Source organism: Carassius gibelio, chromosome B12, assembly GCF_023724105.1.
Source record: "Carassius gibelio isolate Cgi1373 ecotype wild population from Czech Republic chromosome B12, carGib1.2-hapl.c, whole genome shotgun sequence".
Taxonomy (NCBI): Eukaryota; Metazoa; Chordata; class Actinopteri; order Cypriniformes; family Cyprinidae; genus Carassius; species Carassius gibelio.
Genome location: NC_068407.1, coordinates 7,905,335 through 7,923,973, shown reverse-complemented (window position 1 = coordinate 7,923,973; position 18,639 = coordinate 7,905,335). Strand labels below are relative to the sequence as shown.

At 37.0% G+C, this 18,639-nt stretch overlaps 2 protein-coding genes across 4 annotated transcripts; one reads left to right on the top strand and one right to left on the bottom strand.

The window, feature by feature from the left end:
• On the top strand, positions 1-13,829 carry dclre1a (DNA cross-link repair 1A (PSO2 homolog, S. cerevisiae)). Of its 3 annotated transcripts, none has more exons than XM_052570846.1 (9): positions 1-620; positions 1,064-2,428; positions 2,640-2,773; positions 3,194-3,312; positions 3,429-3,572; positions 3,687-3,832; positions 4,272-4,426; positions 5,267-5,411; positions 13,627-13,829. In XM_052570846.1, the coding sequence occupies exons 1-9, from the start codon at positions 227-229 to the stop codon at positions 13,680-13,682; spliced, it is 2,658 nt and encodes an 885-aa protein (XP_052426806.1). In that variant the 5' UTR covers positions 1-226; the 3' UTR covers positions 13,683-13,829. The 3 variants fall into 3 exon arrangements, with proteins under 3 accessions (XP_052426806.1, XP_052426805.1, XP_052426804.1); XM_052570845.1 differs by lacking the exon at positions 13,627-13,829 and adding an exon at positions 9,023-9,534 and having other exon boundaries at positions 5,267-5,405; XM_052570844.1 differs by lacking the exon at positions 13,627-13,829 and adding an exon at positions 9,023-9,534.
• Positions 9,618-13,317, bottom strand: LOC127969137 (uncharacterized). The gene is made up of 8 exons (XM_052570849.1): positions 13,171-13,317; positions 13,017-13,062; positions 12,742-12,825; positions 12,518-12,634; positions 12,355-12,419; positions 12,064-12,159; positions 10,660-10,746; positions 9,618-10,526 (listed from the first exon to the last, which is right to left on the bottom strand). Exons 1-8 carry the CDS (start codon positions 13,314-13,316, stop codon positions 10,484-10,486), a joined length of 684 nt encoding a protein of 227 aa, XP_052426809.1. The 5' UTR covers position 13,317; the 3' UTR covers positions 9,618-10,483.
• Positions 13,830-18,639: the final 4,810 nt, after the last annotated feature.

Below are 18,639 nucleotides of genomic sequence, written 5' to 3'. Positions count from 1 at the left end.
TAATGATGAAAGATCCTTGTCTGGATTATCTAATAACAACGGTTTTTATTAAAATACTTTTACAGAATACGTCTTTCTTAAGGATTTTTGCCCTCGGGGTGAGTTTCTGAATGATACGGTCGAATTTGTGCTGCGGTCGCGCTTTTTGTCTTTAAGAGAACATGAATGTGATGTTACAAAACAGCTTCGTTCAGAACAAACCAGTAGAATCTGTTCATGTTTACAAATGTCACAGCACGGCTCTGAGAGTGAAATCTGGGATTATAAGCCTCTTAAGAAAACCAAAAAACGAAGCTGCAAATCACAGACAAGAAGAGAATATGGGACAAAGAGGAGAAAAGATAGCAATCCTGGGACATCAGTGCAAAAAACAGAAGTCAACAGTGCTGAAACACACACTGGTTTAGACCAGAATGGCAATAATGCTCCTGTTAACACGGTGAACTCAGGATCCCTGGACGTGAATCATGTGACACTTTCTCAGGAGGATGTCCAGGAAAAAGACCCTCAGTCAGGAGGCTTCTGTCCTGTCTGCCAAATGCCATTTTCCCTCTTGGTGGTTCAGTCTCAACAATGGCACGTTGCAGAATGCTTAGATAACCCCAGTGACAACTGTAAAGGTAATGTTTTTCATGAATTAATTTGAGAAGTCAACAGTCATTCTGTTGTCTAACACACCAGATTCAACAACATAATTTCCTCTACAGGTTTGTTATTTAAATAGCTGAAAATGTAAATGTTCATTTTCTATAGATTTAATTCACATGTTAATTATACGCCACTGTTAAATATAGACAGCTAGAAAATGAGATTTTTGAACACAGTTATGAAACTGAAAATAAATAAATTGGCTAATGGATTTTTTTTAAATGAATCATGTCTTTTACTTTAATATTTATTGAATGTAGTATCCACAACTAGAAAATTAACTGATTATAAGGTTTGAGGAACCCATCATTAGTAACATGCTCTTATCTCTTTAATGTGGAATATTTTCAAGAAAATTTATTGTATAACCATTTAGAAAAAAAAACAAAACATGTCTCTGTCTCTAATGTTACAGAATGTCCAGATGGTCTTCATTGTACGTCCTTCATTCCCAATCACTACAAGAGATACAGCCACTCTCTACTCGCTGAGAGTCGAGCGCTAAATGACTGCACAACCCAAGCCATCTCAGACTTCAGCTTGAAGTCCGTTAATAATGTTGCACCAGCATCTGGTACAGAGAGCTCAGTGGACAGCACTGTGAATGTATCTGCTTCATCCAGCCAAAGTTCATCTCCTGGTGATGGACCAAAGGGAACTCCCACCCAGAGTAACGCTCTGCTGCTTTTGCGCTCCCCTAATACTGAAGATATCAAGAAAAAGAAAGGTTGGTCTCCCTCCGTCAGAAGCTCTCAATCCCAGAATTCCTCACAGGAATCTAGAATGAAGAATTCAACTCCAGTTAAAGCACATTGTTTTGACAATGCTGTTCAAACACAGACTAATGAAGTTAAAGCCGAGCTCTTTGCATGTAATGATGATGATTATATCTCCTACTCCCCACTCTCTGAACTTCCAAATTTGGATCAGGAGCACAGAACTCAAAAAACTAATATGGAGACTCCCAGTACTGCACTGCAGGAAAATGAAAATGAGGTTGATGATGATGATTCTCTTAAACTGTTCAGCGATGAAGATGATGATCTGTTGTATAATATGCTGGACCAATATGAGACAGGGAGCATGGAACATGGACCACACAAAAACTCATTAGACACCTGTGAGAAACTGCACACATCGTTAGCACCCAATGATCACCTGACTACTTCCAGCTCCACAGGTGTTTCTGATGGAACATTTCGGCATGGACCTCGATCAATAGGAAAAGAATCCGCAACAAATCCAAACTCCCAGCAGTCGCCTCAAAGTGTGGTATTAGAGTGTCTTCGGGAGCGCATATCTAATCCTGTACATACCAACAGTTTCATAAACCAAGAGTTGTCTTCCACCCAAACAACCCCAACTCAGAAAACACCGTCTATGGCTCCTAGGAGAACTCAGACTAAGGCAGGTCCCTCTGGATTAAAGCAAACTGACATTGGGGTGTTTTTTGGCTTGAAGCCATTGAAAGAAAAAAAGGCTGAGGAGGAAGTGAAGGCAACGGTCAGAGAGACCGATCAGCAAGGGTCTAGGAGAGCAAGGATTTCAGAAGCTCAGGGGGAAGACGCTAAGCTCCAGGGTAGAAGGCGTAGGAAGAGCAAAGCTCCATCTGAAGTGTCCAGTGTCTCGCCTGCTGCAGAAGATGGTACGACTCGGCCCACGCAAACACAAGGAAAGCGAGGAGTGGGGGCAGAGAGGCAGAAAAGATGGAACAGAGGAAGAGCAACAGATGGAGGTCCCCAGGAACCCAAGCGGTGTCCATTCTACAAGAAAATTCCTGGTTTGTGGACCGCTTTAATGCTTTTGTTTTGACCTACTTAAGACCAGTTTTTAAGATTTGCATAAGAATTTACACTTTTGGTCTAGAGCTTTATTGTACTTTATTGTACTGGATGTGTCTTTATTAATTTACTTTCATAATAACTCTTATTGTTTAGCTTGTTTTAGTCGAATGTGCTTTGAAGAATATAATATGCTTTCTCTCTGTTTAGGAACTGGTTTTGCTGTGGATGCTTTTCAGTATGGGGTTGTTGAAGGTGTCACAGCTTACTTTCTCACTCACTTCCACTCGGACCACTACGGTGGCTTGAAAAAAGACTCGGTTTTACCCATCTACTGTAACAAAGTATGTATCCCAACCTCATTGCAATTTAAGAATAATGAAAGCAGGATTTTCCTAGCTCTTAATAGTTGAATAAACCATGTAGAAATTGTCTAACCTTCACAGTTCCCTCCCAAGAAACTAAAGGGATGGTTAACTCAAAAATAAAAATACTGTTATTATTTAATCACCCTCATGTTCTTACAAACTTTAATTTATTTAATCTTTGAAATACAAAAGAGCATTGGGAGCCAAACATCTTTGAAGACCATTGACTTTTGTATACATACACTCAAAAAAAAAAAAAAACACTATTTCACTGTGTTTTAGTAGGTCATACCGTTTTGGAGCAAAATTTTCTGCTTTCCTCGATGGTGTCAGGGAGGATTTGCTCTTGACTGAATCTTGGATTTCATGACTAACTGGTGTTCATAATCATGGCAGATAACTGGAAACCTGGTGAAGAGCAAGCTGAAGGTGGGTGAGCAGTATGTTCATGTTCTCCCAATGAACACCGAGTGTGTGGTGCAAGGAGTGAAGGTCACTCTCCTGGATGCTAATCAGTGAGTGTATCCACTAACTAATGAACATTTGAAGCCAATTTTATTACTTAATCAAGGATCCCTATGTTCATACAGAATGACAAGGCCTTAATTACTATGACTGTTTTTCCCCCCAGCTGTCCCGGGGCAGCCATGTTGCTATTTGTTCTGCCAGATGGCCAGACGGTACTCCACACAGGTGACTTCCGGGCTGATCCGTCCATGGAGCGCTACCCAGAGCTGCAGGGTCTCAGGATACAGACCCTCTATCTGGACACCACGTGAGTTCCCTACAAATAAAGTTACTTTTTGGTGCTGCGTTAATCTTTAATTGCATAAACTGAGATGGATTATAGGGTTGAGGTTAAAACAAATAAAACGTACTTTCTCCGTAGGTACTGCAGTCCTGAGTATACGTTTCCCACTCAACAGGAAGTCATCACCTTTGCCGTAAACACTGCTTTCGAACAGGTCACACTGAACCCTCGTACACTTGTGGTTTGTGGCACCTACGCAGTTGGGAAAGAGAAGGTTTTTCTAGGTCAGTGAGCAATCTTGTCCTGCTTTGTCCAGACCTCTCGTAGACCTTGTGCTACTTCATTTGCTCCTGAAAGGATAGATTGTTCACTTCTCTATTATCCGTGACCGTCATACTCACCCGTGAATGAGGCTCATATAAAATAAAACGGTTTAAAAAAGAGGTTTGCAGATGCTGTCCTAACTTGACTTTGAAATTATGTTCTTGTTCCAGTTTGTCTGGCTTCCTGTTCATTTTAATGAATACATCCATGGTTAATGTCCTGCACCCATTTACTTTTAAAGCTATGAATATTTAGCATACGGATTGCTGCTAGTTTTCAAATCCCAATAGACCAATTTTCATTAGTTCCTTCTTGTCTATATAGAGAAATAAAAACCCTTTTTTTATTATTTTTTTATTTATATATTTTTTTTTTTACCTGTCCCACCTGTTCCTCTAGCTGTATCAGAAGTGTTGGGCTCTAAGGTGTGTTTGTCCAAGGATAAGTATAACGCCATGTGCTGTCTGGATTCAGAGGAGATTGGCCAACGCATCACTACAGACTGGCGGGCGGCCCAGGTGCATGTACTTCCCATGATGCAGCTCAATTTCAAAGTGAGTTGAACAACATTTAAAACTTCTGCAGCTTATTTGTCATAATCTGTAAGTTCTAAATTATGCAGTGCAATTTTTGTCATCTGCAAATTTTGCTGTTGAGTTCATGAGTGTGTAAAAATAGCTTGCTAAACACAATCAAAGAAGCTATGTTTACTTATTCAGTTTATAGTTTAAAATTCATGCAGCGTTCAGTGTTATCTTTAATTTTCCTTGACAGCGCGTTTATGCTAATGCGGGAGGAAAATAAATTGTAAAATGATTCTAATTATAGAGACCAAATGCCAGCGCAGCAGTTCTGGCAGTGGTAGCACTGATTGAGTCTGACTGAAAGTAAATTCTAATGAGACCGTTGCAGATAATAAAGATTAGTTATATGATGTGCCTTGAACCATTATAAGCAACTTTTCTCACCCATGCCAATGTAGAGGTTTATTCAAAGCAGTTTCAGAGTTGTTCCCAATGAGAAAGGAGTTTAAATGGCCCTGACAGGAACGAGGAAAAATTTCAGGGCAATGTAGATTCCACCACATTTTCTTTAGCAACCACATTGAAATGTCCTTTATTTGAAATGGAAATCTTTTTTAAGGTTATAAATGTCTTTGCTGTTACTTTTGATCAATTGAACGCATTCTTTTCAAAAAAAGAATAAGGTATTAATTTCTTAGAAACTTACCATCCCAAAACTTCTCAATAAGTAGATTTATGTTTACACTTATTGCATTTGCAAGCATATTTATTAAAATTAACTAAAAATGAGCAACCGTTTAAGCTAATCAGCCTAAATCTTTATGACCGGAAGGATTTTTCTTGACCAAAAGTTTTTTCTGAACTGTACAGAACCTGCGGACACACTTGAATAAGTTCTCCAGGCAGTATGACCAGCTAGTGGCGTTCAAGCCCACAGGGTGGACCTTCAACCAAACTGTAAGGGTGGAAGACATCCAGCCTCAGACTCAAGAGAACATCAGTATCTATGGCAGAGGTGGGTAGAGTACCCAAAAACTTTACTCAAGTAAAAGTAAAAGTAATTCTAGAAATATTTACTCAAGTAAAAGTAAAAGTACTAGTCTTGAATAGTTACTTGAGTAAGAGTAAAAGAGTATCGGATAAAAAATCTACTCAAGTAGTTAGTTACTAGTTACTTTGGGTCATATATACGGAGACTTTTTTTATATAGATATATAGACAAAAAATGTATGTAATGTATGTGTGTGTGTATAAATGTATATATTTCATCAGCCTTTAATCCAATTTATGTAATTTATTATAAAACCCTGTCTGTTTATTTAAGTAACAAATATAGGTATCATGCCATAACATATTTTAATACGACTGACTTTATTTTAAATGTGAATTTAACATTGAAAGTTAATGTGATATAAATATTGCTACTAATCTTTCATTGTTCAGAAAGAGAGCAAATAACATTTACATTATTAAACATAATTTTCACTGACAGTCTAGATTTCATTCACTCTCAGAAACTACCATTAAAATCACTGAAACTGTTAACACTGTGAAATCAATATCTTAATTATAGATTAGTACACACATCTGCACTTTGTTGTTTCTGACGAGAGAATTCGCCAGAAAGAGGTCTCCATTCAGTGAGCGAGTGAAGGAAGCACCGGCATTTCAGCGATGACTCATCCGAACACCTCTGATTGGCCTGATTGCATTCAAAAGCTCAACAGAACCGTGTGTGATTGGTTAATGCGCAGCGCTGTAAAAACGCGTCTGTCTCTGGCTCAGCGCCAGCAAGCGATCACAGATCTGAATTTAGCAGCTGATGATATGACTTGCTGAACGTACTCGCACTGGTGTGATTGTATTAAAATTAATAAAATCTTAATCGGCTATTCTTTGTCTTTTGGAAGCTGCATTCAACCTGTTATAAGCCACACACGTACAACAAACTAATGTCACAGTGGTATCGTGTACTGTAATCGAATGTAGCCCAAGTTATTACCTGTTAAACAGTAGACAGCACACGCGTTCATCTAATAAGGATCTCCATCGCAAGCAAATAATAGCCTTTGCAGATTTGATTTCAATTCAGTGCAGTTCCATAGCCCCGTTTTCAACGCTGCTAATATTCTTATACGTTACAACTCTGAGTGAACCGCTTCAGAGCTCAGCGCGTGCAGCATGGAACTGAACGACTCAATCAAACTGATTCATGAACCAATTCACTCGTTTGCCAATTGGTTTGATCAAGCCTTTGAACAGAGTTGACTCAAAAGAATGAATCATTCGCGAATGGGCATCGCTCATTGTCCAGAGAAAAGTAGACGGCGCGTTTGGAATAAACTGAAGCATTTATTGCATTAAGATAAAGTAACGAGAGGGGCGTCGCCCACAGTAACGAAGTAAAAGTACAGATTTTTCCCAAAAAATGTACTCAAGTAAGAGTATAAAGTACCCATCTTTAAATATACTCCGAAAAGTATTCGTTACCCCGAAAAATTACTCAAGTAAATGTAACGAAGTAAATGTAACTCGTTACTACCCACCTCTGATCTATGGTATGTGTAACTCTAGATTTATAAAGGATTTAATTCATGCATTTAGCAGATGCTTTTATCCAAAGCGACTTGCAGTGCATTCAGGCTATCAATTTTTATCTATCATGTGCTCCCGGGGAATCGAACCCCCAACCTTATGCTTGTTAAGCAAAGCTCTACCAATTGAGCTAAAGGAACACTTAAATAATTATTACTTACCGCATTCATTATTTCACAACATTTAATACAATTGAAATATCTGAGACTGTCTGGGATGCGGACATTAACAGGAAAGGTTTTCTGCAAAATCAGCCAGTGGCGCATATATAGGGCTACATTTACTTCTAATATTTTTAGAAAATTGGGTCGCTTCACTTGAAACTGAAATTGCAAGTCCAAACAAACCCTAATCAAGGGAAGCAGATGTACACCAATTTGTGTGGTTTCTGAAATGTTGTATTTGCGTTTTGATTTTATAAGAGGGAAAAATACCCTCTATTTTGTCTGGTCACTTTAAGAGCCTGAGGCAAAATGAGTTTGTATTTTTGTCATCCTTTTAAATCAAAATCAAAGTAAGATGTTTGAAAAAGCCAATAAAACCATATCATATTGCTCCATTTGCTTGCAACTAGGGTAGACAGTTTTATGACATTTTACCAGGTTGTCTCCATTTTGCTTAATGCTGGTCTCTACCAATAAAACAAAAATGCAGAAAACGTTTTTTTTTTTTTATTGATATATGTCACACCATGCATTTCTTAATAAGATGAATTGCATTCTGTTCCACTAACTGACAAGATTATATCTAATGGTTTCTTATGTGGAATGTAATTACATTATATTGATTTTTTTTTCTCCCTTCCTGCAGTTGTTAGAAATGCTGAATGTCGTTTCAGGCTAAGAACAGCATGCCCTGTATTAACAGAATCAGCAGATGTGTTTTGACCCAGAGGAAAAACTCAAGATGTCAGGTTTTGCAAGCCCATGGTTTTAATTTCTTAATATCACCAGGTGCTGCCTCAAGCAGTAGACGCATCTAATTTCACAAGCTCCACTGGAATCTTAGATATCCAACATGGGAATTAATGGGTTAATTAATGGGGAATTAATTTGTGCTTGTTACTTAACACAAACACACTATATAATTTGTGAAATAATTATACAAAAGGCTAGAGTGTTTCATAAACCCGCTCCTGCGACATGCGTGTTCCACTCCCAAGGACTTTCTCTCAGAGCTTGTGAAAAATGTACACTAGATACACAATAATTAGACCTAATATTCGTTCAAGTTCACCTCCAGAATAGCAGGCTGTTAACATGAAACAAGATGAAGTGATGCTAAATCAAAGCACTACACATGACAAAAACATTGGGTATTTTTTTATTCGCATTTATAAAACATTACCGGTAATCATTAAATAAAAAAAACGCAACTTGCGAAACCTCAGTTTTTAAACATACTGCATGATACACATGCACCAAACAATTAACTAAACAAGCCGTTTAACTGTTAACAAACAGGTAAAAGTAAATAAGCCAAAGCACTATATATATAAATAATAACTTTAATTTATTAAATAAACACACAGAACTTAGAAAATAGGTGTGTCGCCTCAGTAGAGATGCCAGATTCATGTACGTTGTAAATGTAAACTTTGGATGTTTATCGCAATTTGAGCAGTTTTACTATTTCCCTTTTTGTTTTTTCAATGACAATTGAAAATTGTTTCTACTTTCCAGATGTCTGACTTGACTTGCTTTGCTTTTGTCAAGTAAACATCCGCTTTAATTGTCTTAACTTAATGTGTTGACATTTTATTTCACACCAAATCCCACCATTCCCCGTGAGTCTCCCGCAAAATTTTCTGACCGCACACAGCAAAAGTAAAACTGCCCACCCCTGCAAAATTTGCATCGGATCCCACGGGAGCCCAAACTCAATGCATCTCTCTACCGAAGTGTGACTTGTGCTAAAGCAGCAGAAATCATGGTTGGTCTTTTGAGAAAGTAGATCAGGACAAAATTAGGTTTTCCCAGCAGCTTAGAGATTTCGAGAAATACTTTCCTACTCTATACTTATCTGTTCTAGGTATTCCCTACAGTGAGCACAGCAGTTTTCTTGAGCTGAAGCGTTTTGTGCAGTGGCTGCAGCCGAAAAAGATCCTTCCCACGGTGAATGTGGGCAGCTGGAGGAGCAGGAAAGCCATGGAGGGCTTCTTCCGTGAGTGGCAGACTGAACCCAAAAACCTCAGCTCAACATCATGTGCCCTGAGAAACTCAAGGCAATAAAGTAAAATGACATCCACAATCCAACCTTTGGCCAAACAGACAAACGGTGCCTTTATTGATCGGACCAGTATTACTCAGTGGACCATTTCAAATGAAGAGCGATTTGGACTGACTCTCACGTTTGGAAAAGAAATTGGTCATTCTTCCAGCCTGCTTTTTTAACTGCTGTTTTTTGATTGTTAATAATATTGCCTTTTAGGAATGGCTCCCATTGCTGGTGGCTAATGCAAGAATGGACCACATATGCCCTCTTATTTTAGTATTTTATATATTGAAGTGTTTTTAAAGGAAATAAATTCTATCGACTTTAAACTTGTTTTATTTCTTATTTATCTATGTACATGATATGTTTTCATAAGAAAAGTTATTTGCATGCTGAACAATGTCAGTTTTTTATTAGTTTTAGTTTTACATGCATTTATAACATTATACTATCTTAACCACATTTCAAATGTAAATTTTTTTTTTTTTATTTCCTACCAACCTGACAGGTTTCAGTGATCAGTTTATAAAAACACATTCCTTGCTAAAGTAATATAATCAAACATAATTGGATGTGAATATATGCTGAACAGGAGCAATCAGAATTCAGGTTATAATAATATAAGATCAAGTTAATGTACTTCAGTTTGTGTTAGTCTGCCACCATGTGGCTACAAAACATACTGCAGTTAAATGCAATTTCAGGACCGTACACAGATTCACAGGTATTTTAAGATGATCAGAAAAAAATCTGTTCAACCTATCTAACATTCATTTACTGCTAAAGGAAAGTTCTATTAAAACTTGTTTTAATTTTTCTATTGCCTCAACCTTGCTGATGTACAGAGTATTGCAAAATGACAAGTATAGAATTTCATTCCTGTGATAGATTTTTAGAATCACAAAAGCTCAGCGAGTCTCAGTGCACACAAGGAAACAAGAGCTACTTGTTTTACTGTTGACAGCCTGTATGCCCTTCAGGGTTGTGTGAAAAACAGTACTTTCAGGGTTTACGACCTTGCACTAACAAATCATAAATGCCAATGAAGCGTTTCAGAAATCACCAAAAGAGAGACTAGAAGTCATACTACATTACAGCACTTTTAACTCATTCTGTTTGACTACTGATTGCCAGCACAGTGCTATTCCCCATAGAGGAAAAAAATAAAAATAAAATTCACATTGATTTTAAGAGAATTGAAAGGCCTAAAAAAAGCCAAAGAAGAACCATAGCACAGTATGAGATTTTTTTCTTTTTGTCCTCAGCAGTGTTCAGAATTCAAAGGATTGGAGCAATCTCAGTCTCCCTGCATGTAGATACACTAAAAGAGATGGAAAATAATAGCAAAAATTAATCCAACCAACTTTGCATGAACCAGAGAGCATAAGGACATGATGCTTCTGGGCTCAGCCCAACACTACCAGTAAGTTTTTTAATTTATCTGAGAATCGTACCATGGTTTTCCGTCCTCTGAAATAACCAAGATGTTTGTATCATGATGACTTGTGCAGATTTCCTTCTCGATAAGGTTGTGCGTCTCACTGAGGAATGGAAAACATGTAACATGTAACTCAAAATGTAACTAAGATTTCAAAACCACAATTTCATAACCCTACTTGTTTGACAGCTAAATTCTGCAGTTTAGGATATTGTTTTCTACTGAACTGATCTTCTTCAGATGGTCTGATCACCTCTTGCCTGGAATTGACCTGTTGAGCTTAGGCCCTTTCCACATGAATGCGGTTATTTTTAAAACCGCAGCTTTTTCTGCGCGGTTTGGCCATTCGTCCACATGCAAACGCAACACCTAAACTGAACATTTTTGAAAACGCCTGCCAGGGTGAAGATTTTCAGAAACTCCGGTTGCGGTGTTATCGTGTAGACAGCGAAACTGGTTTTTTTGGCTTGTGAAATTGGAGCCTTAGTGGAGTTTTTAGTGTTTTTACTATTAGCAATGGTTTCTTGTATTCCATATAGGATGACAATACGTTGTGACATTATTGTGGTGCTGATTTATTTTTATTTTTTTAACTGAAAAACTGTTAACTACAAAATGTAGTGTAAAATGATGATGTACAGTACAGGCCAAAAGTTTGGACACACCTTCTCATTCAAAGAGTTTTCTTTATTTTCATGACTATGAAAATTGTAGAGTCACACTGAAGGCATCAAGGGCTATTTGACCAAGAAGGAGAGTGATGGGGTGCTGCGCCAGATGACCTGGCCTCCACAGTCACCGGACCTGAACCCAATTGAGATGGTTTAGGGGTGAGCTGGACCGCAGACAGAAGGTAAAAGGGCCAACAAGTGCTAAGCATCTCTCGGGGAACTCCTTCAAGACTGTTGGAAGACCATTTCAGGTGACTACCTCTTGAAGCTCATCAAGAGAAAGCCAAGAGTGTGCAAAGCAGTAATCAAAGCAAAAGGTGGCTACTATGAAGAACCTAGAATATGACATATTTTCAGTTGTTTCACACTTTTTTGTTATGTATATAATTCCATATATAATTCCACGTGTTAATTCATAGTGTGATGCCTTCAGTGTGAATCTACAATTTTCATAGTCATGAAAATAAAGAAAACTCTTTGAATGAGAAGGTGTGTCCAAACTTTTGGTCTGTATTGTAAGTCTCTGGTATCAGATTCCAAAATTAGTTCTGACTCTCCTTTGTAATATAAATAACAATAACTAGTTGGGCAAGATTACTCTTGGATATTTATAATACATTGTGACTGCTAAGATAAAAAAAATTCCCTTAAGGCTTTACACAAAGCTTTTTATTCTCTAGACCCGCTAAACGTAGAAATTGTGACAAATAGCAGTAAATTAGCGATAGTCTGTTGAACATTTGTTTTACCTTTGTCCATCTGACTCAGTGGATGTTTGTAGTATCTTCATATCATTGATTGCTTTTGTGACACAGTCCAACAGACTGTTTTCAGTCACGCTTTCCCTGGAGAGAAAAACAAATAATTATCATTTGCTCAAAATTAGCGTCTAAAAAAAATCTAAAGGTAAACTTGTGTGACCACAAAGTACATTTGTAAATGACTGTGCAAAGTCATACTTGGTACTTAAGGTTATACAAGCACTAACAGGTTCAGTTGAGGTAAAGTAGATTTAAATACATAATGAGAGTTTATCATACCCTGATGACTTGTCCTCATTAATTTCCACTTTCTCATCCAGTGGTTCCTCTTCTTTCAGATTTACCTGAACCAAAGGTATAGAGTATGGTTATATTGAATTATGGTGCAAGTGTTTGGTTTTATAAGTGAAAGGGTATGTTTGTGGGTTTAACTATGCCATACCGGTGTTGCAGATGTGCTGCTTCTGGGAGATTGGCTACACTGACCGTTCTGGGTGGGGATATGTTTAGATGCTGGCCTCTTCTTTGGGGGCAGTGGGGGTTTTCTATCAACTTCATTCTGCAGTTATTGAAAGGTACAATTCAGAAATCGTTCAGGCAAAATTATGACCACTGAGTTAAAGTCACACAGAACCATGTTAAAGCATTGTTTGTGAATTACTATACCTCTTCGGTGTCAGAGGGACTTTGGTCATTGTAGTTGGATTCTGTTGTGCTCTGAGGTTCAGTTTGTTGCTCAATTCTGTTATTCTATAAACAGTTTGAAAAATGAACTATTTAAGACCAATGAAATTGCCTTGATTAACAATTATAACTTGTAATATATTTAATAATCAATTTAATATATAAAAAACTAAATTAATTGTTTAATGATTTTTTGAAAGAGAATTATGACTGAATTAAAGCTATTGAGCTCATAGGCAAAAAGTAGAATATCTCACCTTCGTAGCCCTGGATAAAGCTGTGTACCAGCTATCCACATCCTTACTGAAAACAACATATCCCATATATTAGCACTAAAGGGGCTTTTTTTTAATGCAGCATTTTGCTAAGTATGGGAATTATGGTACAGCAATGGTAATAATCATAGCAAACCTGCTGTCCCCAATGAAGAAAAATTCTCTTGGGACATTGTCTCCTGGATTTTCTGCTTTCATGGAGAGCACAGTGTCCGGAGAGCACTTGAAGGCTTTACAGATCCAATCAAGAGCTGGATTGTCTTCAGGATGCACTTGCAGCATTGTGATGCTACACAGAAAATAGAATTAAATCCCTACATAATACTAACCCTTTTTTGATTATGTGAAAAGAAATCAGCAGCGTTCGCCTTACGTGGAAGCTTGTATAGATTTTATAGGTTTGTCTCTCTCAGTGCTTTTGTAGTATTTCAGCTCATGGCAGTTGTCATTTGTCTTTGAAAGCACAAAGAAGCGTTTCTTCCATGATTTCTGCAATGAATGATAAAAAGTCTTAGATGGATACATATAAACTGCTGATATTTCTGTGTGGAATCCAAATGTTATACCGTATTTTTTATCTGTCTAGGTGGAGGGGACTTTATTAGGAAACCTGTGTACACTTCCTCCTCCTCAGCTGCTTCATTGTGACATGAAGCATTTGAATCTGTTGCAGAAGAGTACATACAAATAACCAGAATTGAACCACTTATCACTATCTGTAATCGTTCTTTCAATACAATTTTAATTAGACAAATTATTATTTTAGAATCCAATCTTTGGCTATTCTGGTTCCAGCCAGTCTGCGTTGTTTAAAATTGTTGTTAAAAGATTTCAGACATACCTGATTTACGTCTGCTGTTCATTTGGATGATGTTGAATCTCTGCTAAAACAGACATGATGTGTATTTGTAATTTTTATCACACACATGCAATATTATTGAAGCTTGAGAATAAACAACATAGAAAAAGCCACATCGCAGCATTTTGTATGTTTATGAAGTTAAACCATAAGTTCACCCAAGATGAACATTTTCCGATTTACACCTGTGTGTTGTATTTTGTAAAAAACAACAAAAGATATATATATTTTTTAAAATTGGTTGGTCATTTGACTTCCCAAATTGACTTTTAATATATGAAAAAAAAAACCCCAGAAGAATAAATGTCATGCAGATTTATAATTACATGAGGGTGAGTAAATAATAACATTTCTTTTGTTTGATTTATCTCCTTAAAATGTACAATACTGCATGATTCAGGTAATTATGATGATTCGATCTAGGAATATTGATATATGAAAAACCAAAGCAAAGCTTTTAACTAAAAAGCTTGAACTGTGTGCTTTTCAGTCTAATTATTTAAACTGCAAGAAAGATGCATATTGCAAAATAAATAATAAGCAGTAGTGTAGCTGTCATTTTTTTATGTGCTCAAATAAATCAGTTCGGTTTAGTCATTGAATCAGTTGACCTGTAATACATCATAAATGGATTACCTTAACTATTGTGTGTGTCGCCGTAAGAACAGTGTCCTCTGTAGTGCTGTCCTGTTTTCACAAATATGAATGTCATGATTTTGATGGAAGGCTTCTATTGTCATTGAAGCAGGTGGAGTTTCTTGTTATGTGTCCTCCCTTTATTAAAAACATATTTTAGGTTAATAGAATATTTGTTCATAGAAACGACCAGGTCTTTACTGGCATTGACTTAAAAACGTGGTAAAAGTGATGCATGTTGATTCTTTTCCTTGATGCCTTAGATGGCTGTGGTTATTTACACAAATTCCTTGCGACTTTAGATTCTTGTAAGATTTCAACACATTTGAACTTCCGTGTACAAGGTGCATGTATGACCTGTTTCATAATTTCTGATAATATCCTAAATGTAAATGAATAATTAACATTTATTAACTCAAGTAATTGTGGCCCTTTACTGTGTAACTTTGAGTCAATTTTAAAGCCAGTTGTATATGAAAGTATATTTAAAAGGCTAAGTAATAGTCTATTATACTCTCCTCAGGCTCATAGACATGAGATTGAGACAATTGAGATTCATCAAGGGTCTTATGAGTGATGATTAGTGGATTGATTTTACATCTTATAAGTAAACCATAAGAAACAGCTTGCACTAGGACAATACATCACAGATTACTTCATCAATCTACCTAAAAAAGTAGTGTGCACAGGTCTATTGCATGTTTGTTTTATTTAAGTGTGTTTTTTTGGAAATGTTTAAAACAATGTGTTTAACAAAATCTAAAATTGCCAATACATTCCTGCAGTGAAAAAGTGACAAAAGTGTTGTCATACAACAGAGCATACACTGTACAGGTCCTTCTTAAGAAATTAGCATATTGTGATAAAGTTCATTATTTTCCATAATGTAATGATAAAAATTAAACTTTCATATATTTTAGATTCATTGCACACCAACTGAAATATTTCAGGTCTTTTATTATTTTAATACTGATGATTTTAGCATACAGCTCATGAAAACCCAAAATTCCTATTTCGAAAAATTAGCATATCATGGAAAGGTTCTCTAAACAAGCTATTAATCTAATCATCTGAATCAACTAATTAACTCTAAACACCTGCAAAAGTTTCCTGAGGCTTTTAAAAACTCTCAGCCTGGTTCATTACTCAAAACCGCAATCATGGGTAAGACTGCTGAACAGAAGGCCATCATTGACACCCTCAAGCAAGAGGGTAAGACACAGAAAGAAATTTCTGAACGAATAGGCTGTTCCCAGAGTGCTGTATCAAGGCACCTCAGTGGGAAGTCTGTGGGAAGGAAAAAGTGTGGCAAAAAACGCTGCACAACGAGAATCTTCCTCACCTGCTCACAGTGCCAAAACCACTGGTAAATGGTTTACTGACCATGGTATTACTGTGCTCAATTGGCCTGCCAACTCTCCTGACCTGAACCCCATAGAGAATCTGTGGGATATTGTGAAGAGAAAGTTGAGAGACGCAAGACCCAACACTCTGGATGAGCTTAAGGCCGCTATCGAAGCATCCTGGGCCTCCATAACACCTCAGCAGTGCCACAGGCTGATTGCCTCCATGCCACGCCACACTGAAGCAGTCATTTCTGCAAAAGGATTCCCGACCAAGTATTAAGTGCATAACTGAACATAATTATTTGAAGGTTGACTTTTTTTGTATTAAAAACACTTTTCTTTTATTGGTCGGATGAAATATGCTAATTTTTTGAGACAGGCATTTTGGGTTTTCGTGAGCTGTATTCCAAAATCATCTGTATTAAAACAATAAAAGACCTGAAATATTTCAGGTGGTGTGCAATGAATCTAAAATATATGAAAGTTTAATTTTTATCATTACATTATGGAAAATAATGAACTTTATCACAATATGCAATTTTTTTTAGAAGGACCTGTATATTATTTTCTTCACTGTACTAAAGAGTGTTCTTTAGACTGTCTCTGGGTGCTTTAGTTTGCATGAGTTTTTGATGAGCTGAGAGATCACAGGAAATCCATTAGTGTGGAGTTAGGGGAACTGTGTTGAGGTGGTTTAGATCTTATTTATCTCACAGAAGTTTCTCAGTCTGTTTTGGGGTTTTTATGTCATCCTCTGCATCCATCTCGTATGGTGTCTGTCAGGGTTCCATTCTTGGTCCTATTTTATTTTCATTATTTCTACTTCTGTTAGGGTCTATTTTTAGGAAATGCGGCATCTCATTTCATTGTTATGCAGACGATACACAATTTTATCTTCCTTTGAAATGGAAAGATGCAAACTCTATATCTTGAGGAGGTTACGGCTTGGATTGCCTCAAATTTTTTTACGTTCAATGAAGAAAAAACAGAAGTACCTGTGACCCCCTTGACTTAGATTTAAGTGTTATAAAATCATATGTGAAGCCAAATGTTGAAAACGTCTCCGGTTACAAATGTAACCTTTGTTCCCTGAGAACAGAGAACGAGACAATACGTCATCAACGCTATGGGGAACGCATCAGGTGTGAGAGGTGTCTGAAATCAAATATCAACTCACAGCAATCATGCTGACCGGTTACAGCTGTGAATCATCAGCTTGAATGATGAGCATGCGACCTGGATATATAAAAAGGGCGCCTTGAAACCATGGCAATATCCTCTCGTCTGAAGGGACTGTTTGGCAGGCAGACCCTGAGGCATGGCAGTCAGACGTATTGTCTCGTTCCCTGTTCTCAGGGAACAAAGGTTACATTGGTAACCTGAGATGTTCCCTTTCGAAGGGAACTTCGACAATACGTCATCAACGCTATGGGGAACGAAATACCCACGTCACCATGCTAAAGGGAGTGCATGCCCAATGGCAGTGACAACTGTCAGAACCAGCAATTCAATGAATGCTAGAACCACTCACCCTCAGGTCACACTGGGCTGTCAGTGACAGCACTCCCTACGGCAGGGGTCATCAACTATATTTGTCAAAGGGCCAGAATTTTTCTCTGCAGACACTGTAAGGGCCAGACACTCGTAATATAAAATACAATTCGAATTGTATCCTAATATGTTATTATTTGATATACTAATTCTAATTCCAAATTTGTAATTTTTTTTTACATATTACCTGTACTGCAGCGAGCCACCAGGGGGCAATAGCGATATTTTAGGCTTTATATTTGTGAGGCTGTCAAGCTGTCCATCACTGTCACATGCAGCTCATAGTTTGTAGAGAACACTAGAAGAAAGGCCTTCTGAATATATTTAAATGAAAAAATGGCACTCTCAAAGAGCCTTAAGCGAAAAGTTGATTCAGAGAACCGTAGTTTTAATGAAGAATGGACTGATAAGTAGAATATGTTAGAAATGCTGTACATGTGTGCCTCATTAGCTTTTTTTCTCGTTAGATTTAAAAATAATTAAATATGGAACGAACCCGAATATTCGTTCGTTGGGTTGGTATTCGATTTGAAAATTTGACATTCGAATATTATTATTATTTTATTTTATTTTTTTGCACATCTGGGATCCCCCGCGAAACAGTTCTCATTCTCCCTTAAATAAGGCCGGCGACACACTGGCTGTGTGAGTGTCTCAGCTGTGTGGCGTGTCCGTTTTTTATTTTGGCTCCCATTTAACAAGTTGGAGTTTGCACACTGAGACACGCGTCTCAGGCGCGCTCGAGCCATGCGGAAAACGCGTGCATGCTAGAAATAGAACCGACGCGTGTTACAGCAACGGGAGTGTTCTCTGGCTAGAGTGCAGAACAGCGGACTTTGTATGTACCGAAGTGCATGTCTGAGCTTGTGTTTTGTTGCTTTGACATTGTGGAAAATAGAATAATAGAAACAAAATGTATTAGCATTTTTACCCGTTATTATTAATCTAAATTAATCTAATTTTTAATTTAACTTAATTTCATTTTTTCTTTATTTCAATTTAGTTTTTTCTTTAATTTAAATTGTTTTTTCTTTAATTTAAATTGTTTTTTCTTTAATTTAAATTTCATTTTTTACTTTAAATTTAAATTTCGTTTTTTTTTATTTAAATTAATTTTTTTCTTTAATTTAAATTTTGTTTTTTCTTTATTTAAATTTAGTTTTTCTTTATTTAAATTTTGTTTTTTCTTTCTTTAAATTTCATTTTTTCTTTC